The sequence below is a fragment of the Platalea leucorodia genome (genome assembly GCF_965183815.1).
Source record: "Platalea leucorodia genome assembly, chromosome: Z".
Taxonomy (NCBI): domain Eukaryota; kingdom Metazoa; phylum Chordata; class Aves; order Pelecaniformes; family Threskiornithidae; genus Platalea; species Platalea leucorodia.
In genome coordinates this window covers 52,455,624-52,483,142 of record NC_138858.1, presented here as the reverse complement: position 1 = coordinate 52,483,142, position 27,519 = coordinate 52,455,624, and the positions used below count along the sequence as shown (strand labels likewise).

General features: G+C 37.3%; 1 protein-coding gene across 1 annotated transcript in view; it reads right to left on the bottom strand.

The window, feature by feature from the left end:
- FBN2 (fibrillin 2) overlaps window positions 1-27,519 on the bottom strand; it is a gene marked incomplete at both ends in the record, with an annotated part of 178,819 nt that overhangs the window by 15,233 nt on the left and 136,067 nt on the right. Inside the window, 18 exons of the mRNA XM_082335529.1 lie at window positions 788-907; window positions 1,014-1,139; window positions 1,421-1,486; window positions 2,950-3,102; window positions 3,343-3,468; window positions 7,365-7,484; window positions 7,794-7,922; window positions 10,045-10,161; window positions 11,448-11,573; window positions 11,897-12,022; window positions 12,841-12,966; window positions 13,503-13,571; window positions 18,456-18,608; window positions 19,170-19,295; window positions 20,431-20,556; window positions 21,180-21,248; window positions 22,328-22,489; window positions 27,192-27,314. Coding sequence (XP_082191655.1) covers window positions 788-907; window positions 1,014-1,139; window positions 1,421-1,486; window positions 2,950-3,102; window positions 3,343-3,468; window positions 7,365-7,484; window positions 7,794-7,922; window positions 10,045-10,161; window positions 11,448-11,573; window positions 11,897-12,022; window positions 12,841-12,966; window positions 13,503-13,571; window positions 18,456-18,608; window positions 19,170-19,295; window positions 20,431-20,556; window positions 21,180-21,248; window positions 22,328-22,489; window positions 27,192-27,314 — 2,163 coding nt within the window. The remainder of the gene's footprint in view (window positions 1-787; window positions 908-1,013; window positions 1,140-1,420; window positions 1,487-2,949; window positions 3,103-3,342; window positions 3,469-7,364; window positions 7,485-7,793; window positions 7,923-10,044; window positions 10,162-11,447; window positions 11,574-11,896; window positions 12,023-12,840; window positions 12,967-13,502; window positions 13,572-18,455; window positions 18,609-19,169; window positions 19,296-20,430; window positions 20,557-21,179; window positions 21,249-22,327; window positions 22,490-27,191; window positions 27,315-27,519) is intronic.

Sequence of the window (27,519 nt, the reverse complement as noted above, 5' to 3'; positions counted from 1 at the left end):
CTATGAAAAATAAGAGGTACTTAATGAAACTAATAGGGGATTAGTTTAAAAGAGATGAAAGAAAACACTTCTCTAAGTAGCGAGAATAGTGGCATTCTGGATCTTGCTGCCACAAGAGGCTGTGGAGGCAGATGGTATCAGCAGAATCAAGACTGTACTGGACAGATTCTTGGACAACAGATCTGTAAGTGGTTACTAAACCCACTCTGCAGGGACGCATCCCCAGTTTACATCATATTTTCCCTATATCCTCAGCTCTCGTATTAGAGGAGTGAACTGCAAAAAGTTGTTAGTCATGCTTGTATGCTGAATTAGCATTTCAACTTTGAGGGATGAAATAATGGACTAGATGGACCAGTGGTCTGACTTCAGTTTATTATGTTCAGTATAACTCACTTGTTACCATAACTGTGATGAGCGGGTCAGTTCATAACTGTTCTGCCTCAGTTATGAAGAATGCTTTGCAAATTCAGGCATTTTTGCAATGGTTAGCTATACCATTTATGAGGATATTTTGGGGGCTCAACATTTACTGTTCCCTGTCCCTGCCCCCCCTGCTTCCAACAAACAGCTGAATAATGTAACATACCACAACATGCAGTTGAGGAAATCCTGTGATAAACTAAAAATACTGCTTAAATCAATTCAAGACTTCTTTTTCAATTACATATTGAAACTTTTTTTTCCTTCTAATTATTATAGCACCAAAGGCCTGGTTAATAAAGTAATTTGAATACTGAGGACTGCACAAAAACTAAAGGAAAAAAAAATAAAGAGGACAAGTTACCTTCACAATTCATCATTGGGCCTGGCTCAAATCCTTCATGACAGTTGCACTCAAAACTGCCAATCACGTTAGTGCACGTACCATTTCCACATGGGTTGCCAATTGAACATTCATCAGTATCTGTATATAATGAATAAATGCAAACTGAAGAGAACTGGGACACATTTCAAATTGTATTTTAAATTAAAGTGTTACAATTCTTATAATTTATGAAATATGGACACACCGATGCAATGTACTCCAGTGTAATCTAAGTTGTATCCCATGGGGCACTCACAGCGGAACGATCCATCAGTATTGATGCAGTGACCATTTGAGCAAATCCCTGGGCTTTCAAGGCATTCATTGACATCTAAAAAGCAGGAAGTTATTAGCAACCACTTAGCTGATGCATTTCTGTATCAAATCTTACAAAAGCATTTTACAAAAATTAAGCACCCTATTCTGTTTGTCTCTAGCCACGCAATTTCAAAGGTAATCTTTTAATTATCATTTCATAATGGTCCATGTTTATTAAAGGTCAGCCTCTTGTCATGTGGGGCTGTGGGAAGTAAGCCATGACATACTATAATATCCAAGTCTAGTTTTAAGTATAAATATTTTTTTTAAATTATCAGTAAAAAGAAAAGCTACCTTCACGTGTATCATCAATTCCAGGAATAGTTCCATGACCATATGGACACAGGTCTTGAAAAGCAACTGCAGAGGTATGTTTTTTAAAAAAAAAGAGTGAGAGAGAGAACCATGACAGATGGTTAAAGCCATCCAAAAATCTTCTATATCACATTTTTCAAAACTGTCAACTGTTTAAATCATAGTCATTACTGCTGTCTTGCCAGATGCAAAAGTAACACTGTCTCTAGGTTGGGGAATCATAGAATCGTTAAGGTTGGAAAAGACACTTAAGATCATCCAGTCCAACCGTTAACCTAACAGTGCCAAGTCCACCACTAAACCATGTCCTCAAGCACCACATCTACCCGTCTTTTAAATACCTCCAGGGATGGAGACTCAACCACTTCCCTGGGCAGCCTGTTCCAGTGCCCGACTACCCTTTCGAGGAAGAATTTTTTCCTTATATCCAACCTAAACCTCCCCTGGCGCAGCTTGAGGCCGTTTCGTCTCATCCTATTGCTTGTTACTTGGGAGAAGAGACCGAACCCCACCTCGCTACAACCTCCTTTCAGGTAGTTGTAGAGAGCAATAAGGTCACCCCTCAGCCTCCTCTTCCCCAGACTAAACAACCCCAGCTCCCTCAGCCACTCCTCGTAAGACGTGTTCTCTAGACCCTTCACCAACTTCGTTGCCCTCCTCTGGACACGCTCCAGCACCTCGATGTCCTTCTTGTAGTGAGGGGCCCAAAACTGAACACAGTACTCAAGGTGCGGCCTCACCAGTGCCGAGTACAGGGGCACTATCACCTCCCTGGTCCTGCTGGCCACACTATCCTTGATACAGGATGCCATTGGCCTTCTTGGCCACCTGAGCACACTGCTGGCTCATGTTCAGGCAGCTGTGAACCAACACCCCCAGGTCCTTTTCCGCCAGGCAGCTCTCCAGCCACTCCTCCCCCAGCCTGTAGTGTTGCATGCTGTTGTTGTGACCCAAGTGCAGGACCTGGCACTTAGCCTTGTTGAATCTCATACAGTTGGCCTCGGCACATCAATCCAGCCTGTCCAGGTCCCTCTGCAGGGCCTTCCTACCCTCCAGCAGATCGACACTGCCACCCAACTTGGTGTCATCTGCAAACTTACTGAGGGAAGTATCAATAGAACTCGTTGAGCTTCTGTGTGCGCATGCTTGGTGCCTTCCCCTTCCTGTACTTGGAGAAAACCAAGAACTGAAAACTGTTGATTACTTCAGGGATTCTTGGGACTGTCCCATTTTGCTCTTCTTTTGTGCGTAAAGAAGGCTAGATCTACAGATGGAGGCTACTAGTTCATTTCTCTACAGAGCAAAACCAACAACTCAGTATTTCTCTTTTTCTGTGGTTTCTTCTATTTAATATTGTTCCTTTTGTTGACCTGAAAATGGTTCTAGAAAAGGCCGTTGAGAGAGAATGCCAAAAAGATCTCTCCTTCTAATGATCAAAAAGGTACAACACAAATGTGCTCTTCCTTTTCTCCCCCCTAAAAGGCTTTATTTTAAATCTTGATGTGTACCTTCTTCTTCCTTTGGACAGAGCTCACAAGGATCACCCCATCCTTCTCCTGGCATTTTACTGCAGCAACACTTCGCCTTTGTGGTGTTGAAAGCCTTTGGCACTGAGCATTTCCCATTCTCAAAGTTAGTGAAACAGAAGCTCTGGCGAGTATCTAAAAAAAGAAAATACAGTTACATGGAGCCAACACTTCCTACCTGGTTAGATGATGACTGTCTAGCCCTGAAAGGAATAATGTTAGCCTTGTATTTTTCATATTATTTTGAAAGCACTTTCCAATGCTCATAAGGGCATAGTTTGGAAGAGACCTGCAGAGGTACCTTTCTACTCATTCTACAGAGTATCATCTCTTACTGTTAGAATAAGTCATTACAGTCCTTAATCATGAACTTACCAAAACATCTCCGTCCATTATCAGACAGCACAAAACCTGTAGGACAGATGCACTGGAAACCTCCTGGAGTGTTTGTACAAGAGCCAAAGAGACAGATGTTGGGATCCTCGTTACACTCATTAATATCTGTAAATTAAAGGAGAAAATGTTCACTGTAACCCCATTGGCTGTGAATTCCTTGGCTGAGAAAGATCGTTTATTTATTTATTTAACTTCAGCAGGAGGTGCTACTCCAATAAAGCACCCAATACATAAAGCAGCCTGAAAGGTTCCACTAACTCTTTCAAATCACAGCGTTTCACTGGCATGCACTTTCCTCTCCAAATACCATTCTCTGTTCTTTGTCATATTTATAATACAAACATTTAATAAATGCTTTCAGGCTGAAATAGAGGAGAAGATATATTTCTGACAAGAAAAATGTTTTTCTGTAAACATAAAACATTCAAAGATTAATTTTTAAAAATCTGTATGTTGGGGGTTCTTTGTAATTAAAGGTGGGCTTTTTTCATGCTGATTGATTGGCTGATTCTTGAACTGAAACTATAGCCAGTTATTAGTAGAGGGAGGCCTATGATTATATTTATATACTCAGATTTATATTTACCAGTCTTCCACAGCCACTCTTGATATGCTATGTAAAATTTTTTCCTGTTCAATTGCATAATTTAGAGTATATTGCTATGACTATTTACAATTGAGATTTATTTTTTTTAAATAGAGATCTTTTTATAATTATTAAAAGCTTAAACCAAAACAAGAGTACTTAGTATAAACACCAACTGCCTGTAAAATTGTGCAGCTCAAAGAGTATCAGGCTGCATATCCTGCATCTATATAGACAACAGACAGAGTAAGAAAACTAATACATTAATACACCTTTGATTTTTCATATGTATTATTTTAAACTATATTTTAATTTATTCTATTCTGCGAATACTGACAGAAGATATAAGACTCCTTGCTAAAGGTAATTATAATTTAATAAATTCTGAAGTGTATTTTAATAATCTTCAAAGCTATACCTGCAGTACAACCCCTCCTGAGTCTTTCAGTAAGGGATATTAAAAGAACCGTCACAGAGACCTATGGCTGTATAAGCGTGCTACAGTAATATCCATATTGATCTTAATCAAAGTGTAGGCAGGAATAGGTATTCTCCATGAAAGTGAGCTTCATGGATGCTGAGCCACAAATTTGTAGTGCTGATATTTGTTAGACTCTCTACTATACTGAATCTTAGAAAACTGACCTGTATTTAGCAGGTAAGGAAACAATGGAAATAGTCTTTATCACTAGGAAAATACAAGTGGAGTGATGGAAGAAGTCGGGTAGGAATAGATTCTGTGAGTTTACTTCTGAAAAATGTTACCTCGAGTCCCATTTTCAGAAGTTACTATTAGGTATAGCACATGAACAAACCACTGTAGCATAATCTGGCATATGACCAGTAGCTTCCCATGGACAGGCTCTTACTGTGTGAAGCATTTTAAGTTAGCTTATTTCAGTGAAAAAAAGGTACTTAATTTCCCAGTTAGTGTAGCAGTTGCTAATACACAAAGCTCAGCAATTCAGCTGCATTAATGGGACGGAAAATCTGCTCTTTCGAAGTACTGATTATTACTGTAATGAATGGATTGGGACTAGTGGAAGAAACTCTTCTTGTGGCCATGATGACTAGCCAGACAGTGGAAGTAAACGAGTCCTCTCCCCTTTATTCCCATAAAATGAAAGGAAATATATTAAATGGGTAGGTGAAAACTAAGAATTTTTCTGTGGCTCCCATCTGGTTCGGTTTCTCCTGCATATAATCACCCTGAGCTCAAAGAGTAATCTAGCTGTTGCCAGCCTTCACATTACAGACAGAAGTAATGAATTCTTATAAAGCTGTTTACATATAAGATCAACAGAAAGTAATGGGGAACGTATGTTGCAAGAGCTGTCATAATATCAATCAAAGTATTAGTACGATCACATGTCATTATCTAGGCATTTTCTAGGAACTTTAGCTGCAAATTTTCTGGACACATGGCAGAACGAAGAAAAGCAATGCAATTAAGTCCCTTTTACTCATTTCAGGAAAAAATCTGTTTGGCAGTCACTGATGCTGTCAAAAACATCAAGAGATTCAGTCAGGATATTAAAGTGGCCATAAATAGTGACATTCCTGGAAAACCAAAAGCTTTCATTTTAGATTCATGATTTTACAACTGTAGGTGATTTGAATTAATCTCAAACATAATTGCTAATATGGAAAGAGCAGCTGCCAAAAGAACCATGAAGTTGGCAGGCAAACTGAATGTGGTGGCATGATACAAAAAGATGAGAGAACTCCGGGGCTTAGAAAATACAACATATTATTCAAGAAAAAAATTCAAGAAGGTTCCTGTGATCCAGTTCCTGCACCCATACGGATTAGGTGTCTATAGGCCTAATCTTTATGTCCTCACCAGTGTTTCCCTCAGTCCATAAAAGGACAAGCTGCTCATTTATTACTGGAAGTTATTTGGATGAATGAATGTCCAGGGTGTCACACCAGCTAACTTCAGTCATTTAAGCTGAAAACCAAGTTACTTAATATAGTCACAGTGGAAAGACAGGTGCTTATTTTGTCCCCTGACCATGCAGAAACTTATGGCTTCTGGGTTAGCTACCTAAAACTAGCTGTGTGCACCTTCCTTGCCAGGTGCCCCACATAGTTAATTTAAATGCACAATAAATTCACAGTAGTCCTGTACTTTGCTCTGCTGGAAAAGGGAGTTGCAACTTGGATTTATTTCTCATTCTCTGCCACACCAAATCTTAATTCATTGTGTGACATTCAGCTCCTGAATGAAATTCAAGGCTTTAAATAAGACTATTATGAACAAACAAGAACATGCAAACTGATGAAAGGTTTGCTGTACCCTCTTCCTCCTCCTGTGAATCTCGGCAGAGAGACATTATACAAAACATGAAATCAGAAAATAGTTGTTAGAAGAAACCAATTTAAACAATTGTTCCCATAAGCTCCACAATTTTATCAAGATTTTTAAACTTCATAGCCCTTGGAAACCAGAAGCGTAGTTCATTCATTGATTGCCAATAATTACCTTTCTGTAAACATTATATAAATCCAGTACACAGCTTGGTTTGTTTTATGAATGATATTTACAAAAAAAAAAAAAAAACAAACTGAAAGAAAGATTGTCCTAGTTCCAGCTGGGACAGAGTTAATTTTCTTCTTAGTAGCTGGTATAGTGCTGTGTTTTGGATGTAGTATGAGAATAATGTTGATAACACACTGATGTTTTAGTTGTTGCTGAGCAGTGCTTACACTGGTCAAGGACTTTCCACCTTCCCATGCTCTGCCCGGTGCACAAGAAGCTGGGAGGGGGCACAGCGAGGACAGCTGACCCGGACTGGCCAGAGGGCCATTCCATACTGTATGACGTCATGCTCAGTATAGAAACTGGGGGAGCTGGCCGGGGGGCAGTGATTGCTGCTCAGGGATGGGCTGGGCTTTGGTTGGTGGGTGGTGGGCAACTACATTGTGCATCACTTGTCTTGTATACTCTTTTGTCATTATTAATATTATTATTATTTTCCCTTCCTCTGCTGTCCTATGAAACTGTCTTTATCTCAATGTGCAGGTTTTACTTTTTATTTTCCCTATTCTCTCACCCATCCCACTGTGGGGCAGGGAGGATGAGCGAGCAGCTGTGTAGTACTTAGTTGCTGACTGGGGTTAAACCACAACAAAGATAAAATACCATTTTTTGGAAAAGTAAATATTTTTGTTTGCATTAATGAAGAAGTTAATGTACAAAATATAGTACAATACAGTACAAAATATCTTGCCTTCCATTTTTTAAAACCTCTTCCTGAAGACTCTTCCTACTTACTTATTCCCTATCACTATGATTTTAAATCAGGCAACATTCACAAACATTAGGGTGTACAACTACTTTCCACCAAGTTAGAACCAGACACTTTTTCTAATTTTTAAATTGTTCAGAAGCAACAATTACAACTTGCCTTACCAATACAACTTTCACTTTTTACTTCATATCCCGGTGGACAGATGCATCTGAATGATCCTTCCAAATTTTGACAGGTACCAGGAGAGCATGAACCAGGTAGTGCCACACACTCATTAGTATCTTTGGAGAGTAGATGGAATCAAGAAAGATTTAGCATCATGTAATTTGTATGGTAACAAAACAGGCTTATTCATGAAAAAGACTGTAGGATTCTTTCCTATTTTTCTTTTCCTAAGGCATTTAACTGCTTGAAGATCAACAACTATTCCAAAACCCGGTTAGTTCTACTGTGCTTTCATTAAAGTCACTGTCTTTTTTTTTTTTATACTTAGATACTCAGACTGTGGTGCTTCCCTCTAGATAGAAGCTAATAGTTTGATTACTTCAGCTCATCAGTAGTTTACCATCTCCATGTGGTATCATACATACCAATGCAATTCTTCCCATCTAGAGTGAGTTCATATCCTTCATTACATAAACATTTGAAGGAACCAATTTCATTGAAACACCGTCCATTTCTGCACACCTGACCAAAGAAGGAACTGCACTCATCGATATCTGTTAAAAAAAACCAAAATAAAACCCCAGAAGTGAGAGCTGAGTCCCAGTACAGTTTATACAGTATGTTATAAACACACTCAAGTTGCAATATATATTTCTGTGGAAAAGGCAAACCTTGCAGCAAGGGAACAGCTGACAGTTACTGGAAAGTAACTCTCACTCAAGTGCATTAAGGTATATGTTCTATTTAAACAACACTCTTTTTTTATAGGGTATTATAATTTTCAAACTTGCAGCATTACCTCAGCTATTGCATCTGGAGATATTCAATTACTGCCAAGTGACTGTACAATACTAACTCCAGGCACAGAAAAGAAAATGTTACATAGAATGTTCTGGATTTTATCTGGATTTATATGCACTTGAGTTTCCTCCTAAAATCTGCCTTGTCAAATTTTGGAATACATCATTTGTTTTGCATAGGATGATTTTCTCCTTCATAGAATCATAGAATGGTTTGGGTTGGAAGGGACCTTAATGATCACCTAGTTCCAAGCCCCCTGCCATGGGCAGGGACACCTTTCACTAGATCAGGTTGCTCAAAGCCCCATCCAACCTGGCGTTGAACACTTCCAGGGAGGCGGCATCCACAACTTCTCTGGGCAACCTGTTCCAGTGCCTCATTACCTCCATAGTGAAGAAAACAGTTCTGAAAACGAAGTTTGAAAATGCTTATTAGTTTGTAGAGTTACTTTAATAATGCAGACTTAAAGGAGCACTGCATAAGGAAAAATATAGAAGAGAAAGTGCCAGAATAAATGAAAATGAGATTCGATAAGCATCATGGTGTAAGGACAACTTACACTTCACTGTTTTACAATACTTGAATTTGAATGATGAAGACTAACATCAGCTTTACTAAAGAGGTTTTAGTCTTCTTCAGAAGCATTAAGTACCTGCTCCTGAAAAAGATATACTTTCTGCTTCAGCCAGTACAGCCATGCCTGTGTTACTAGTTTATTCCATCGCGCACTTCTTCTGTGTTACAGTCCTACAAGCAGAAATACCTCCAAAGTATTATATTGGGATGGGCTAAATTGCCTTTGAATGACTGGGATAGTTTGGAAGAAAGCCCCGAGGCTCTCCAAGCTGTCAAGAAGAGTGCTAACAAAAGGCCAAGTCTCTGAGTCAGCTTGGGCTCCTTAGCCTTCTTGAAAGCACAGCCTGGAGCAGAGGCACTGAATGCTCCTGGCAGTAGACTGATTGCTATACTGCCAAGGAAAAGAACCTCTTTGGCAAATAGTGCCATTCTTTGGCAGCAGACTCTTCTTACTTGAACAAGTTTTTAATTTTTGCTTTCCTGGACAAGGAGAGGATTTAAAATACTTATTTAAGATGTTTTAGTTCTCTCCTGAACCAGAAAGGAACCAGTAGACTTCGTTCTGTCTTCCTTCTGTAGCAGGAAGAAATGTAAAGCCTTCATTGCTTTTGGCTTATGCTCTGCACAAAGGAGAAGATCTCCAGAGATTTACGAGCCTGTTCTTCAGCCCAGGAAGATTTTAGTTGCTTTAGTATCCAGGAATTTGAATTGTCCAAACCCATCAGATATTCTGGTGTCCTGTGCTTTAGGGAATAGGAAATAGCAATGCCTGTATAAACTTTGTATAAGCAGAGTTCACCTTAGGAGAACAGATATGGTAGATTAGTTGTACTGGCTTTCTTAGTGCTGGTCTGCTTCCTCTTTCACACTGTGTGCAAGTGTCAAGTAATATGGTGAAATAAAGAAATTATTTTAAATTCATGAGGCAACACTAGTGGTGTGATATAACACATGCTTATTGTGAGTGGTGCCTATGGACTGTGCCACTAGTCAAGGACGGGTGCTGTAATTACCCAGGGAATCTAATGGAGGTGAGGGCTGCATTAAAATGTCAGTGAACTGTAAGGTTGCCCCAGAGATTTAGGGTTTACATTATATCAAGCTGGTCAGTAAAAAGTATTTTTAATTAGTTTAAAAAATGATAGTGATGATTAACCTCTAGGGCTGGTAACAGTATCAGTTACTGCACTCAATTAACTTTCTTAGCACCCTGACCTGTCTTCTGTTTAACTATATACCATCCTCCTTGGCATACCAAGACAGCAGCAGTGAAAATAAAGTTTGGATTACATCACCTACCCATACAATCATTATTATGAGTTAATTCAAATCCTGGATAACACAGGCAGTTATATGATCCAACCGTGTTTTTACAAGTTCCATTTCCACATGGATGGTGTTCACATTCATCAACATCTGCAAAGAGAAACAAAACTCTATGTGGGAACTGATTTTCCCAGGTATGTGTTAATGTGTTATCTGTGCACAGTCACAATATTCTAAACCTCAGTCTCTCCTTTCATCTGTCACATTTTCTATTTATACTACTGATTTTTACAGCTTCTGGCTACACACAGGAAAATGTTACATGAGACATTTTTTGTATGTATTTTAAAATAAAAGATACTGTTACATGCAAAGATAAAAGTAAGTACATGTGTAGTATCTCAAAACATTCTGTCTTTTTATTTTCCATGCTGACATTTCTTAATGCACACTAGTGATCAGAACTTAATACAAAGGATTAAGTGTCACAGTACTGGAACTATCTCAAATTTTTTGTACGTATTTTATGCTTAATCCCATGAAAACCTGTTGAAAACGCTCTATAAAGGAGTTTTGTGTCATTGTTCACAAGTCAATTTACATATGTAAATATATTATGTCAATACTACATCTGGAAATACAAAGACCGCTTACAAACTCTTGGAAACATCAATTTTTAAAAGGCACTAAAATTCAATGTTTCCTGCTGTGTGTTTCAGTAATTTCTGGCATTTCATGGGCATCTGGAAGTTATTTAGATCTTCTTCTCCTAGTTCTTGTGGACTTTCTGATTTAGTCCAAATATGAGAAGACTCAAGGCATATATGAATATGTAATACAATGTGAATACGTTTTAAATGTCTGTTTAAAGTTGAAACTCGAACACACCTATGTTACAGAAGACACTGAACTTCTCTATAGCTTAGAACTGACACGTTGATCATTATTTCAAAAATCAAAATATTTTTTTTTCTATTTTTCTCAGAGAACTGAATTCACATATGCATTACCTTTTCTTTTTAAAACCCTGTAGAACTGATTACAAAACACTAAAAAAACAAGAAAAATACTCCTATTTTGCAATCTTCTAATTTCTTATATCATCTCTATTGTCATCATTTTAATACAAAATGAGTATAGATTTAAGTTACATTCAAGGTGAGATTCTGTATCTTAAATGAAACATGAACTCAATAGATTTCTAAATAATTGAAAAATCTGTCTCTTTGTTACCTCCAAACTCTATCCCTGTGATATCTCCTATAAACGTCTCCAAGGAACTTCACATACTTTATTCACAAAAATCCAAAAACATATGAATGAGTCTTTTAATGTCACTATAATCTCCTCAAAAATGTAGACTCATCTCCTCCTCCTTTTAAAAAAAAAAAACAAAAACCAAACAAACCACACACAAAACCATTTTGTTTCCATACCCATGCACATAGTCTGGTCTTGAGATGCCTTAAAACCATTGTGGCATATGCACTGGTAACTTCCTTGCATGTCCACACATAAACCATGACTGCAAACATTAGGAATTTCCAGACATTCATTGCGATCTGTAACAAAAATATAAAACAGATGGTACACATTATTGACTTTTATTATTCATTCCTTTTACACAAACAGGTTTTTACAATCTGTTATCATTATTAAAACCAGACTCAAAATTATCCATAACTAAACCTGAATCATAACAAAACTTCATTTTATAGGAACTTCTTGCCTATACACCTCGAGGTCAAAACTACTGTTAGGATTTGGTTAATACATCAAGGATGTTCTGTAAAAATTTCACTCTGTCTTTTCTTCCCTTCTACAGAGAAACAGGGCTATAAAGTAATGGATTCAAACAGACAAGAAAAGTCAACTGATTTCTTACCAACACAGGCACCATTGGGTGAAAGTTTAAAACCAGCAGCACATTCACAGCGGTAACTACCAGGGCTGTTGATACAATCTGCATTTCTCTGACAGAGATTTTCTCCATTGCTGCACTCATCAATATCTGAAATACCAAGAGTTATGTTTCAGACATCAGAAACCATGAGACAGTTACTTCTGCCTAAAATTTAGACTGTATTGTCCATCCTGTGCAAGATGAATCTTTTGTCCTCAACACAGCATGAATATTCTGACCGTCAGCCTCCTGTGCCATAAATGCAAATGAAAAGTAAAATCAATACAATTTCATCCATAACACCCTTTTTGGATGAAGGAGGATCCTGTGAATCCAACTTACTACACAGTGAAGTGGCTTTGCAATTTTAAAAGTCTGCCTAAAGAAATTAGTTTTTGTATTAAGAAATATTCCTCTTTGCCTTTGAACTGAAATAGTACATGGCACAGTTTGTTAGCTTTTTAAGGTGCACATGTCAGCACCTTGGATACCAATGACAAAACTTCTATTGACTTTAGGACACAAAATTTCACTATTAGCTTCTATGAATCTCTCTACCTATAAAACTGTAGAAGAACAGACACAAGATGAAAAATATCAAGGAAACTTTTCTTGGAGAAGTTTTAGGAACAAGAATTAGATTTCCTCCCTAAAATAAAATAAAATTAAATAAAAGCATTAAATTTACTTCCTATTTAGGAGTCAGTGGATTGCTTGACACAAAACTACTAGAAATTTTATTAAGTGCATGTGCATATGTATTAAAGACAAATATGTCACAAATTGATTTATAGACTTGAGCCGTACAAAAAAGCTCACAGTCTGCCTCTTAGACTTTGAAAAACATGTGAATTAAATGTTCCCCTTCCCTTTAAGATAAGCATGCTTATGGGAACTAAATAGAAAATAACATAATTTCAAATCACCTTCACAGACCAAGAGCAGGTCATTGTAGCTGAATCCAGTAGGGCATTCACAGCGGAAGCTGCCAATCTGATTGATGCAAACACCATTTGCACAGATTCCTGGGATTTCCTTACATTCATCAATGTCTGAAAGTGAGATCAGCCAGTCAAAGTACAGTACTTCATGGCTTTATGTACTGCTTGGATTCTCAATTTCACTGTGCTTAAAACTGAGTTGAGAAGTTCCTTTTAATCTACAGAAATAGTATACAGGGTATAAATCTAAACATACACCCATTATGAGAGAAAATAAATCATGTGAAGTTCAGGAAGTGATCAAAACAGCGTAATACTAAATATTAGACAAGATGCAGAACTGTTATAACTGTGTAGATAAGTCCCACAACATTTTTGAAGCCACAACCTTTTATCTTACCAATTAAAACTCAAAACCATGAACTAGGACAGAGGGTGAGCGAAAGATCATAACAAAATGTAGACATAAAAAAATATAAACTGGAAATATTTTACACAAAAATTGGTCTCACAATTTATGTGACCTTTGTAACTCCACAATGAAATTAGAATTTTTTTATATGAAATGCTCACTTTGGTACCATTATGCAGCTGCAATAATCTTATGCAAAACAATTTTTGATTAGAATAAGTTTAGTAAAACTTACCAACAGCTTTTCCAGTATGAATGTCAAAAGTGAAGCCAGGAATATTCCCGCATATATTCTTGAATTCAGCTAGAGCAAAACAGAGAACAATGCATTTTAGCCAAGATTTATAAATCTGCTAAGAAGTACTTGTAGTCTTTTCAGCTTTTCAAGAGCTGATACAAGCCAAATCTATTCAGAAGAGTCATTGCCTCCTGTACAAATTGTATTGAAAATTCAGATTGCCAATAAATGAATGTGAATTGAAACATTAATTCAGATTTCTCTTTTCTCAAATCTTCGCAGACTTTCACACGAGTAAATGTCTGGTTTGAGGAAGCAGCGCTTCAGTTTTTCTTTTAAATAGAACTCCTTAACTTGCCTTTTAAGGTTTATTCCTGCTTTCTAGACATCTGTAGAGAGCATCTGCAGCAACAGTTTCAGATAGGAGAAATAGATCTAACTTACCAGTACCTAGCCTTCTTTGACAATACTATCTCTGTTCTTTTCTGCAGAGGTTACTGCAGCTTAGTTCCACTAAATAGTAGAGCAGAATGGACACTCTGCTTTAAAAAAAAAATGCTCCAAAAAAGAGCATTGTTTTAGTATGCTCATTTTATATCCTCTTTTCCAGAGCGTCTTGATGACGGGAAATGCACAGTATAAAGTATAAAATCAATGAACCCATGGTTTTCCAGGCAAGGTGTATGAAGTTGAGTGGATTTGCAACATAGCGAGAAAAATTTCTAGCATGGAATCTATTAATTATTGCAGGTTGTAAGAAATAATGACTTCTTTTAAAAAAGTATTTCTTATAAAGCATCTACGCAGGCATGAGATTTTACTGGTAAAACAGTGCTTTCCAGAAAAAAATGTATTACACATTTACAGTACATACTGATAAATTTTGATCTAGGTAGAAGTATGAAAAAATGGCAGGCCTACAGCTATAACTATGTTGAATTTGTAAAATGCTGACTACCAGTAGAATTGTGTACTGAAAGCTCACTTGTTTGAGGGGAGCAAAATAATTCCAATGTGGAGACACAACCAGTTTGAATGAACAGTTCTCCTTAAGTGTGTGTTTGCAAACAATAACCATGCAGCTGCTATTCAGCATCTTTTTAGATCATATCAGCATTCAAATTCTCCAGAAAAACAATAAGTATCTTTCAATATAAAGTTAAACTATCGTTAAGGAAAAATTCCAAAGTACGCAGTAGATACTTGTACAATCAGGGCATTAAGCCGAGGTAAAATATCCTTCTAAAGAACGTGGATAAAATTTACAAAAATGTCCCATTGACATAAAATTCAAAGGGGTTCTGGAAGTGTAATATCCGAAGACTTCCATGAGTGCTTGCTCCACTGGTTATGCTGCTGAGGACGTACAGGAAGCCTATTATCTATCCAACAAGAGGAAGCATATGGAGTCTACCTTTAACTCACCTCTAAACCTGAAACACAGACAAATGATTAGGCATCTCTTCTAGCACCAGAAAAAGAGAAAGGAGATCCTTCCGTTTTCCTGTGAGTAATGATCTTTAATCTAGAGCAGTGATAGTTTATTTCTCTACTGGCTGTAGTTTGAGTTTCCCGATTGTCTACATTTTAATGGTACCTCTTCAGTAGCTTATCATTTTGTAAAGTTTAACCACTGGGGTTATAATTTGAATAATTGTCTCCCTTACACCAAACATTCTTATTTATTACAACTTCAGCAAATGTAGTTGATCATTGCTCAGAATGAGAGTTGGCAAAATATTCTTCTCACATTCAAACATTATTTGTTACTTCCTGTATAAGCCAAGTAAGATCCAGGTTACCTGAACTTCAGCATTTTCTTCTTTCTTCAGTCCTATTGTTTAATGACTGCTTAATGCCTACTAAGGTTATACTTGCAGTACAGGATACTGGGCCATAGAGGTCCCTGCCACAGTGTTTTACCATCCAGCAATTTTCTGCTCTTTTATATTAACATGTATAAGATTTGAGAGTTAGAAAACAGTTCTTTTCTGCAAGCTTTATGCCATTTACTACTGTCAATAAACCTGTGAAACACACATGCTAGATAAAAAGAGGGCCTTGTGTTCACTACCCTGTCTCTATGGGCAACGATAACCTACTCCTGTGATAACGCCTAACCCATCAGGTCTGGGAGGATGAAGAGGAGGCTTTGAGGGTTGCAGGCCTTCTTTTATTCTGTGTTATGCTACCTACATGTTCCATGCTTTCCATTTAATAGAGTTTTTCCCTATTTTTTTCAGTTTGTACTGTGTAAAGAAAGAGCATATAATTAAGGACTGTATAATAATGCATTTATACACAGTGCCAAATTATCCATACACAAACACACCAGAGATTTACTTTCTGAAGCTTGACTTTGCATCAACGACTTAAAAAGTATTTCAAAACCCCATATACTTATCACTATATTATTTTTTAGGACAAAAAGATCTATCACATAACCAGAAAAAAACTTTCTGAGGTCAAGCACTCCTGAAATGATCAAATCATGAAAAAGTTCTGTAAATATTTGGTTATCTCTTAGCAGTAAAGCAGCTTTTTACACGTCTTTGTGTGAAAAAACAAACAAACAAACAAACAAGAATGATTATTTCTGATTAAAGTCTGTATGGTAATGGTTATGATCTGCATAAAGTGTAAAACCAAGCAATACAGTCTTTACTACCTAAAGTCATCAAACAGAGATTGACTGTTAAGCATAAATACGAAGAAAGAGCTCTGTTCACAAAGGAAAAAAAATGCAAATGCATTGGCATGTGAAGTTCATTTAAAGGAACAATATAATTCTCATCAGAGCAGAATAATGCTCTTAATGAGCTACTGGGCTCAGTCTAGCAAACTGGTTAAGGTCAGTGTATCATAACCCCTGTCTGTGATGTGTAGCCCCCACCCAGATTTCAGAACAACTGATTATACCACATAAGTGCAGCTATTCAACCATTTACACTTGGAATTTACGTTTGATCCCTCATGCAATCTCTTTTCATGATGAAAAAGTTTCAACCATGTCTCCAAATACAGTAAAGGCATTTAGAAGAGCTAACAAGGCAATATTGAAATATTTCAGGAAATATTTTAACCCCGTAACTGCTTGCAGACTAAGTGGAGTTGTCTTAACAAATCTTTAAAAGCTGGAGAATTTTTTGAGAACTTTAGTCTTACCAATTTAAAAGGAGAATTCTTTCCTCCATCCAAGAACATTAATTGCATGAATCCCTGCTAGTACTTTGCTGTATTTTTCTCATCATGTTGTCATCATGATGACAATTTTATGGCACTGAGATAAATGACTATGGGAAAGAATTTTATGAGCTCTCTGTGACAGCAAACATGTATTTCGTCTCTCAAGCTTATTTCCACCTCTCATTCCTAATTGCTAGGAACATTCCTTCTTTCTCGCTCCTCCTGCTTAAGAAAGAAAAGGAAGAGGATGTTTTTTTCTTTTCAGTCCCATTTTCCTCCTCTTTACTGCTTGTGGGGGAAAGTCTTTCCTAAATTATCTGCTGTTTCCCTTATGTTACCACGATAAACCACTTGGAATGAAAGTAATACATTCTTTACACTAACATCACAAATGATGCAGCACCAGAGGTATGGGCTTAGTGGCAGTAAACTTGGGGCAAAGTCAACTAAACAATAAAATGTCTTTGTATTAAACAGGCACCCCAGTTTTTTAGTTTTATCTAGGCACCTTTGCCCTTTCTACAAACGTAAGAATCTTCTAATGAAGGCCAGGTGCTACTGTCAGGTTTCCAAGTAAGTTGGTGATTCTCCCACCGACAGTTTTTCTGATTTGAGCTTTCATGGGTGTTTTGTTCCAGACTAACTGAAAAAGAACTGTACCTTATTATTTTCACTTCCCTTTATAGAATGGAATTTTTACTTCCCTTTACAATGCGCTGCTTATTGAGCTTTTGCAAGTTCATCACGTTCAACAGAGAAAAGGTAAAAGCAACCAAGCGGATCACGCTCAGATGTGAAACACAAGTGAAAAATCTAGGAAGGCAATACGCTCAGTAATGAAACCCAAGCTTTATCTTCTGACAGATTAGGACTACCAGGATAAATGTATCCCCAACTATGCAGTACCTAAATTATACTATCCTAAATTAATTATCCTGGAAGACAGACCAGGCAGCAGGTATCTCTTGTCAATCAGTGTCTTCAGCCTCAGTATTATTGCCTGATGACTGCTTTTCCATAAACCTCACAGTGACAGCTTTAGTGATGGGAGCTCTATAATCATGCATGCAGAAAACTTGCTTATGCATACTGTGCCACCCTGGTGGGTCTTACAGGTCTTACATGAACACAGATTTTTGACATAAATCCAAATAACTAAAAGTAATTCTATGTCCATACAACACTTCTGAAAGCCTTGGTATTTGTTAGAAAGAAAGAATAAAACAACCACAGCATACTGATTTTATAGAACCCCATCACCAAAAAAAAGGTCTGAATAACTAGATCTACCCACAGATACCTGTCTTAGAAACATCCTTTTAGCTACAGGACTGACATACTCCTGCTGCTGATGAGAAGGTCAATCTGCACTGTCCAGGCCTTTTTATTCATCTCAGCAACACCAGACAGTAGTTTGTTCCCTTGCCCTTGTCTTCAGGGGCAGCTGAGGGGAAAAATATGCATGTTCTTCCTGATTTTTTTTCATGCAGGGGGAATGATCGGTGTCTTCAAACTACTCAAGTGGTATCTTTCCACTCAATATGGAGTGATACTTCTTCCACTTAAAAATACGGAAGAAATACCTATTCTTGTTTAGCAGACTAAGACTTAATCCAGCCAGTGACAGGATGGCAGGGTATTGTCAGTCTGGTTTGGGAGTACAGCAAAGGCTTTTTGGGGCTGAAATGTTAACTTTAGCTAATAGGTCAAAGGAGCAGATGAGCAAGGAAAGTAACAAAATGAGATTATTATAGCAGGCTTTACCTGTTCCTGGAGTTGGACATGGTTCACAAGGTTTGTTCCAGGCTTTCCCAACATTGTATGTGCAGCAACACATTCTTTTGGTCACATTGAAGGGCAGTTCATTCTCACAGGAGGTTCCATTATAGCTTCTGTAGCAAAAGCTTTTCCTCATGTCTAGATGTGAGAAAAGAATCACTTACGAAGCAACCAACAAACTAACTCAAGTAAATATCAACCCCCCTACCAACCTAGACAGTGGCTCATTAACTCTGGCTTTCAAATGCAACCCAAGCATATGCATGGATGCATTTAAAAATAACATACAGACTGAAGTAGTCTACATTCTTTGTTTCAGACTTAACTGAAATTTGACATATTTTCAGTTTTCATTCGAAGACAGAAGAGGAAAAAGGAAAATTCCCAAGAAATCAGAAACACACTGTAGATGCCCATCAGATCCATTTGTATTGTAAACCCTACCATTTGGAAATGACTAATGAAAATAAAAAAAGATTTCTGAGTTCTGATAAGGAATAAGAGCACTTGAATGCTGCACGTCAGTCATTAGGATCTCTTTCTTGGCTACATGACATAGCTGTCTGGGAGTTAAAGATAGGAAAAAGCAATACAGGGCTTTATAACTGGCCTCAGCTAAAAGGAAATTTTAAGCAGAGAGTCTGGCCCCGGAACAGTCTGATATTCAGACAGTTCCAGTAAAGATGACATTTTGCATACCCATGCAGTTATGTCCTCCGTTCACCTGCATATATTCAGGTGGGCAAATGCAGGTGTAGTTCCCCAAGGTATTGTAGCAGGTGCCAGGACCACAGACACCAGGATGTGCAACACACTCGTCAATATCTAGAGGCCAAGTGAAAACACTACAATTAACAAGGGAAAAGAGGTCCTAGCAAATGTTTCTGAGAAATATGACCATAATAAACCGTGCTAAGATAACAAAAACATTTCATTTAAAGGCTAGCTTGGAAAGTACAGCTCAGATTTGGGTTAAGTAGTTATTGTAACAGCTGCTGAAAAGTAATATTGTTAACCTCTATTAAGTCCAGCTAGTGAAGTGCAAGAGAACACCCTAAATAAATTCAAAGTTGTTGAATTTACCACTGAGACTGGAGCACGTTGTGCCCCATCAACTCCACAAAAGACATTCACATCTTCTTCTCACAGGAATGTTACTGTCACTTTTCACTTCCGTTAATGTGTTCACTACTCCACTGAGAAATGAGCTTTTAAGTACTCTATTTAGAAATAGGCAAGCTGAATAATTGCATAGTCTTCTTGCCCTAACCTGGGGTCTTCTTATTTAAGGTATTTGGGGTGTAAGCCTTTTTTGCCCATGCAGTTTTAATTTCAAACCCAGTTTGGTCAGTTTTCTTCACCTGAGCTTAGCAAAGCCTCAGGATTCACAGGTTCTGTTCTGAAAGGAGACAATTTTTTTTCTCACAAAGTGAATGAAGAAGGGGAAGCTGACTTACAACATTCCAAACTAAGAGAAACCATGGAAGATTCCTTACATTTTTGGGTCTATTTACAATTTTTGGTGCTAACGCTTATGACAAACGTCAAACACAAAAGGAAGGCCAATACTAACTTTACTTCATGTTGCGTAAATTAAACTGCTACTCTGAAATACTGTGAAGAGGACACCTTTTCCCACTTAAAATACAGAGAGCCTAGTGAAACTAGCAGGAGATACAAGGTGTTGCAGTAAGAAGCCAGAAATCATGAATAAACACCATCTTTTAGTTTACTAAATACATATAGCTGAGATCTATCATGTAGAAATAAACATTAGTATATTCAAGTGTTGCATTTCAAGTTTTATATTAATCATATCACTGGTGCCAAAGATAATGCTTTTAGAGAAGATTTTAGATGAGGTTGTGGGTACCATATCCACTTATGGATTTAAGGCTAAAAATGACAGTGTTTTTCATAACTGCACTGTGATAGAGAGGGAGGTTTCAAGGGACTCAACCTTCACAGATTCTTGTCTCTTCGCTGAGGTAGTAGCCTTTTGGACATTCACACTGGAAGCTGCCAAAAGTATTGATGCAGTTTCCACCTTGGCAGAGACCTGGCAGTTCCTGACATTCATCAATGTCTGAAAATAGAGAAAAAAATCCACCATATTTTCATTCCAGAATGAAAAGAAACAAGAGACTTTAAGTACTCCCCTGAAATTTTACCAACTTTTTTTACCAGCTTTTAACTGTCACGTAGATTTCTTCATGAAAGCATGGATGAGATGCTCATTCTCTTCCATTTAAATAGCTCTTCAGGAGCACGTTTCAGCTTGATGAGCCCATGGAGTTCAACTTCCATTATTGTTTACAGGAATTTGGCATCTAATCCCTCATTCCTGCACACTCATTGGAACCAGTTTCTTTGTCCAATGAATATTTCCTGAAACTTATACCTTCCACTGATAAGCTATAATTTTCATAAATGACTTATCCTTCAGGGGCTGATTTCAAAGGCCAATTCAAGTAAGGAACACACAAAAGGTATGCATCAGCTTATCTTCTTACTGAAATATTGTTGGACTTCTTCAATATTCTTTTACAGTATCCCTTTTCATCATGTTGTTGTCCAATTTGTATTAGCAGAGGGTTTTGCTTTGCGCTAAATGTAATTATTTCTGCAAAATATAGTTCCTGTATACATCTCTCCAAAGATGACATTTTTTTTTATTACCAGCCATCACAGCATTTATGATAAACTCACCTTCTAAAATAATAGTGATGGGATTTGGTCTGAATCCTTCTCCCCCTGGACAGAGAGTATTATATTCCGCTAAAGTAATGTATAACAAGAGACAATATGTCAGTCATATGAATAATAAAATGCTAACAACAGAAACATAAAATTTCATTTGTGTTTTTAATGAGTCTTCTTCCCTACACTCATTGGTTTTCTACTCTTCTTGACCTATTCAGAGTAAATAAAGCAAGTGCATTAGATTAGTAGAAAATCAAGGTAAGATTAAGAGTTCTGCTTAAAACATTACCATAACCTCAGATAGTCTTAAGGCCGGGACAATGTTGTTTTCCCCTTACTGTGCCTTTATAAAGGCACATATTTTGTGTTTTAGCTAGTTCTTTAACATGAAATGTTAGCATACCATTGATAAAGACGTGTTAAAATTGGAATTCATACTATTATGAGACTGTTAAGAATAACATGCTTGACATTTCTGTCGCATTATTCATTCAAAGAACTTCAAAGCTCTACAAAATTGATAAGTATCATTGGGTAACAGTTTTGAAAGTACTCAGGAGTGACTTAGAAATAGTCACCCAACAGTTACCAACACTATCCTTTGAGAACTACTACAGCTCTCCAAATTAAAGGCATGATTTCAGTTCTAAGCATTATTAACTTCTTTACTTCCCAGCAACATGGAGCTGCTGAGCAAAAAATTCCTAGCAGATGCATGCAATCCATTCCATTCTTAAGACACGTATGCTTAAGCATACCTGCAACTACATTATTTTTTTTAATGGGAGAAAAGTAAAAGCAAAATAAAATAAAGTGCCCAAAACTACCCAAAGTACATGGGCCTGGTGCAGTGGGAAATGCCTTCTAAAGTTACCACTGATTTATTACTGTGAGAATAGGCACCAAGTCAGTTACAGAAGACTAAAGGTCAGGTCTTCTGATACTCAGGTCTACACCTGTGCATCACCCCTCTGACAGTAGCAGGGAGATTTTCTTTTATAACTGTGCCAGAACACTGCCTCATGAAGAACATCAGTTTCTTAAATGATAAATGTATAGTAATACAGTAAAAAATTTCAAAAACTCTTCCCATCCCTTGTTAGCATCTTCTATACTAAAGAGTGTTGGGGAAGAAAAAGAGAACATTTTCTTACTGCTGTTTACAGGGGGACACGTCTCACAGGGGTTTCCCCAAGCCTTTCCCAGAGAGCAGCAGCACGAGGAACGACTAACTCCAACCCCAATTTCAGTGTTGCAGGATAGGCTCCCATCCCCTCGTGGTCCATACTTCAGGTAGCAATTGCCAACACGGTTATCTACATATAAAGCACATACAATTACAGCTGCACACAATGATCTGGACAATGGAACAGCAGGCATTCATTTTAACATTTCATACCTAGAAGCAAGAATTCAGATAACATCGTGCTTTTGAAGTCATTGGCAAGCTCAAAACACTCATGTGCACTGACAATTACTGATGTTGAGAGAGACAGCAGGGAAAATGGGTAGCTTCAGCTTCCTAAGTACCCAGAGATGAGTTTAAAATGCTTGCATGTCTTCCAAAGTGACACCATACTCTAATGTAGCACATACAGTATTCCCAGTCTTTCACTCCAGAAAATACCAGAAACCTTGCTGCAGTTTGCTGTTAGTATTTCTTCTCTCATATTCTGATTGTGACTAGGTTATGACTATTTCTTGTAGAATTAGAAGAATTTACATATTTTTCTATGGAATCAGAGAACAAAGTTATGTCACTGCAAGAATTCTTCCACTGGCAAAGAGATTCTCCAAAAATCATGAATAGTAAAACAAATAATCTAAATGTGCAGTAGGTTTGAGGAATATTAGTTTATTAGTTCACTCAAACTGTAACTTAATGATTTAGACAACTGCTGGCATCAGTAAAATGAGCAAGGAATCTAAGAGAAGTAAAGCTATGAGTTTTCTTACTGCTGCACATATTGTCTCTTTGTTCATTATAAATGGAAAGTAATTAGCAGTGAGTCATAAATATAAGGAATGAGAGGATAGCCAATTATTATAATATTTCTTACTACAGCCAAATAAGACGAATATTAATTTCCTCAAGAGCAGCGTTATAATTCTAAAGACCAATTCTATGAATTAATCTGCTGTCAAAGGTTGCCTCTGAAGAAGCACAGAAACCCACTCAAAAATTTTTTGATAAATTCATTGTATAAAGGCTGCAGTATTTTTTTGCATTTTTACTATTTCTGTTAATGGTATGGCTAAGAAACTTATAAATGAATTTTTGAATTATTTCCCAAATGTGTATTTTACCAAGAAATATCACATTTTTAATTTACTGCTTGCAGCAAATGCCAGATGCTACAGCCTCAGCAATTTACATGGAGTAAAATGAACACAGTATCATAAATGTGGGTAGTTCATATTTTCAAAATTTCCAGAGTTTAACAAATGCCTTGATATGACACGGGTTTTTAAATTATCCTGAGGTTTGGGACATATCTATGAAACAAACTTGAAGGCAACTTTCTGAATTGTTAGGAATAACTTGTTCTCAAGATCCTTAAGTTAGTTAAATATGTATAATACAAAAACACAACTTCGCATTAATTTTCAGACTGAATATTTTCTTAAAGGGTCTTAACACCGATCAAGACAAAACTTTCAAGCTTTCCAAAGGATTTAAGTTTATTCACATTTAAGCATTAATAGGCAAGTTTGGGTGAATCTTTCTGCACAGTTTTAAGAGCATACTGTAGCAGAGATTGTGAAAAAGTAGGGTGTTCCTGGGCGCCACATATTCTGCAATGAATTTCAGTATCTCACCATAAATACACACTGTTATAAAGCTAAAATACTCAGTTAAGAATTGAGTGGCAGAGGCATATGCATTCTGTACCTCTGAGCCTCTGATAGAAAGAGAAGAAACTTCAAGCAGGCTATCTTTATCTCCCTAGAGGCAAGATTTACCCGAGATCACTGATCAGCATATTTTAGAGTGGAAGTCCTTTTTTTTTTTTTTTTGTTAAGACAATGTTAGAAGAGAGTAAAATGAACTGCCTTTTTAAAAGGGCACATCCTGTTCTTCTTATTGTGGACTTGAGCTGAAACAATCCAAACGTGGTTATTCTGAGAATACCCATCTCCTCCTGGTCTCAGAGGAACTGCACGCTTCTCTCCATTCATGATAGCACGAGACATCTGCCTTTTTAAGAGAAGCCAAGAAGAGATTTGGCTTCATTCTTCTTGGGAAAAGTGAAAAACAATGACCATTTTGGAAGACAGCTTCAGCCCAAGACCTCAGGCCCATTAAGAACAATAGGAGATGATAGACTTTGGAATGAAGGCAGAACCTGGAATTCTCTGGCAGAATATCAATACTGAAGTCTATCAAGAGTTTTAGGTTTCGGTTTACTCTTCACATGAACTGTCTTGACACAGCACCATGTTCCTCTTGGCCAAGGATAATATTTCTGTTTCTTCTGAAAGGAACTGGAATTTAAATTCCTCTGCCTGTTTTGCTCAAGTGTGCAAGAGATAGTGCTACTGAAGAGAACCAGAAGCTGTTGTCCTTTGACAAGAAGTTTCTGGAATGTTTTTCAGCACAACTTGTGCATTGCAGAAGCAAGAATCTCTCCTCTTTCTTGGTGAGATCTACTAGCCTCTGTGTTTTTTGTTTTTTTTTTCCAAATGACTACAAGCTTAGAGTGAAAACTGGGTAATGTTTTACCATGTGCCAGTGACACAAACATCATTGCAAGTGAAGTTGAAATTTGGAATTGCAGTCCTGAGACTACAAAGGATCACAAACAAAGTGAACTTCAGTTCTTCCCTCTCTGGACTGCGTAATACAGTAAAGCAGACATACCCAAAGCACATCAAATCTAGAACCAAAACCAGTATAGCTGCACTGGAATGGCAACTCCCTCTGTTTCCACTTCTCATGCAAAATCATTTAACCTTCTGGAAATATTACAAATGAGAACTGCTGGTGAAAGAAAAGAAGTTCAAAACCTAACAATGCCTATAATAGTATAAAATACTATAACTAGTATGTTTTTAGTTGCACATGGTGCCCCATCTCTTCAAGGGCTTCTAAAAAAACAGGCACTAAAGTGTCATTTCATTAATGGATTAGGGCTTTATATCTATTATCTTACTCTGATGATATTTCATGGGAAGCAGAGGCTTTGCTTGCCCCTGTCAAAAACAAAAGCTGAATGTTCACGGAGTGTTTTTTTGCACTTTGTCATAGAATTAGGCTGTAGGAGATGGAAAGTGTACACCCGAGGTTTGCAGCTCCTCCCAGAGATAGGTAAGTGGATTCCAGTTCTGCCACTGTCTAAAACTGAATTTGAAAAAAACCCAAAATCCAACCAAAAAACCCATGTTTGCTCAGGGGGTTAAGACTTGGGAGTCTCTTTTCTGTACAATCAGTCGTTGAGAAACTAAAAATGCTTTTTACGCAAGGGAAAGGAAAAGATTCTTTGTACCAGAGAGAGGGACAGCCCTGATAGTATTTCCTCAGGACAGAAATAAGGAAGGGTCAAATAGCTTTTTACCACTTTCTTAGTTAATGTTTTTTCTGCAGAGAGGGAGGGCTTGCTCTCTCATTTGGGACTCTACAGCTGCTAGATTTACCCTCGAGTAGGTTCCCTTCCACTGTGTAGGCTTCCTTGAGGAAACATTGGATCCCTGCCAAAAATGTCTTTGGGACAACTGGTCCCAAAGTAGAGTGCCAACTCAAACTCCCATTTTTTAGCAAACACAAGTCAGCTCGCAGTAGGATAATTTGTTCTCATAAACTTCTTCAGAGATCACTTAAATTCTTTGGCCATAATTCAGAGCTTGCAGGGCTGATCATACACACCATCTGGTTGTAGGAAAGAATGGGGATCTTAGTAGTTACATGCTGCAGACGGGCACCAAAAAGGCAGGATTTCATTGCTTCAACTGAATCTTCAGATGAGGCAAAGCTAAAAGCTTAAGTCAGACTGCAACTTCAGAATAAAAGTATTAAGGCAGGAATTGTCACAAGAGTCTATGGGAGACAGAAACACAGGTTTCCAATTCAATGGGAATGGATTACATAAATTCACTTCATCTTTAAAAATCTCAGCTTAGTTTTAGAATAAATTTGTCAAGACTGTGGACATCCAAAGGTCTCAAACAGGACTGGTTTCTAGCATCCAGAGAAGCAACAGAGAATATTGATAGGCAGCAAATGCAGAAACATGGAAAAGATGAGCAATCAAATTTGTTCTGAAGGAAATTGCATTTCTTTAGAAATTATTTGCTGAGAATATATTTATTTGCCACCACACTGTAGTAGTATTATAAACATTTAGAAAATGGATGAAGTTCTAACTACCAATTCAGGAGAATTTGAGTCTTCCCAAGGTAATAAAATAAAAAGGCTGTTTTCCAAATAAAAAGTTAGAAGACTTTCCCAGGATCACACACAAATCCTTATGGCTGAACTTTAGCCCCTCTCTCACCCCACCCCACCCCTTCCCCAAAACTTCCCTAGGCTGTAGTATAACTCTGATCACTTGACAGTCCTATATCATGTAGCAAGGGAGAAAAGTAATGAAAATTCACTTTAAGTCTGTGTAAGCCAGAGAGTTATGTAAACTACAGTGAAACATGTCTTTTAGTTTGTTTCCAGCCAAATGGGTACCACAACCAGATTTAATTCCAGTTTAGACTTAAGCTAAACACATAAATCAGTCCCAAGACATATCTAGGATTAAAAAATTCAGTTTTTTAAATGAGAATTGTTGACTGTCAGGAGAACGGAAATGCAGATAATGTATGTTTCGACAAATTTTAAAAAGGTGTATTTTAAAGAAACTATAAACACCACTAATCAGTTAAAATAGTTAACTCCATCTCTAGATAACTATGTAACAGGATACGCAGCACGTGGAAGTATAATTTTTGTATCTTGCTACCCTCATTTGCATCAAAACAGTCACGTTGGCTGTGATTTCTGAAGTAATACTTCAGGTAGCTTTTACTTACCCACACAACCCACTCCAGTAGGATTCAGCTGGAAGTCTGGAGGGCAATTACACTCATATCTTCCGGGAGTATTTACACAAAGACCATTAACACAATTAATGGGATCGGCACATTCATCGATATCTAAAATAGGAAGTTTACATTTGTAAATCTGCTCACTGGACAGAAAAGAAGAATAACTTTATTTTATAAGACAAAGTGGGCAAGAAAATTACAAATGCAAGTGAATTTTAGCTGAAATTGAACAGAAGAACTACTAATAATTCATCAAACATTTAGGAATAACCTTTGTACAGCTGCATATTTAAGGAGCTATTCTTTTTGTTCC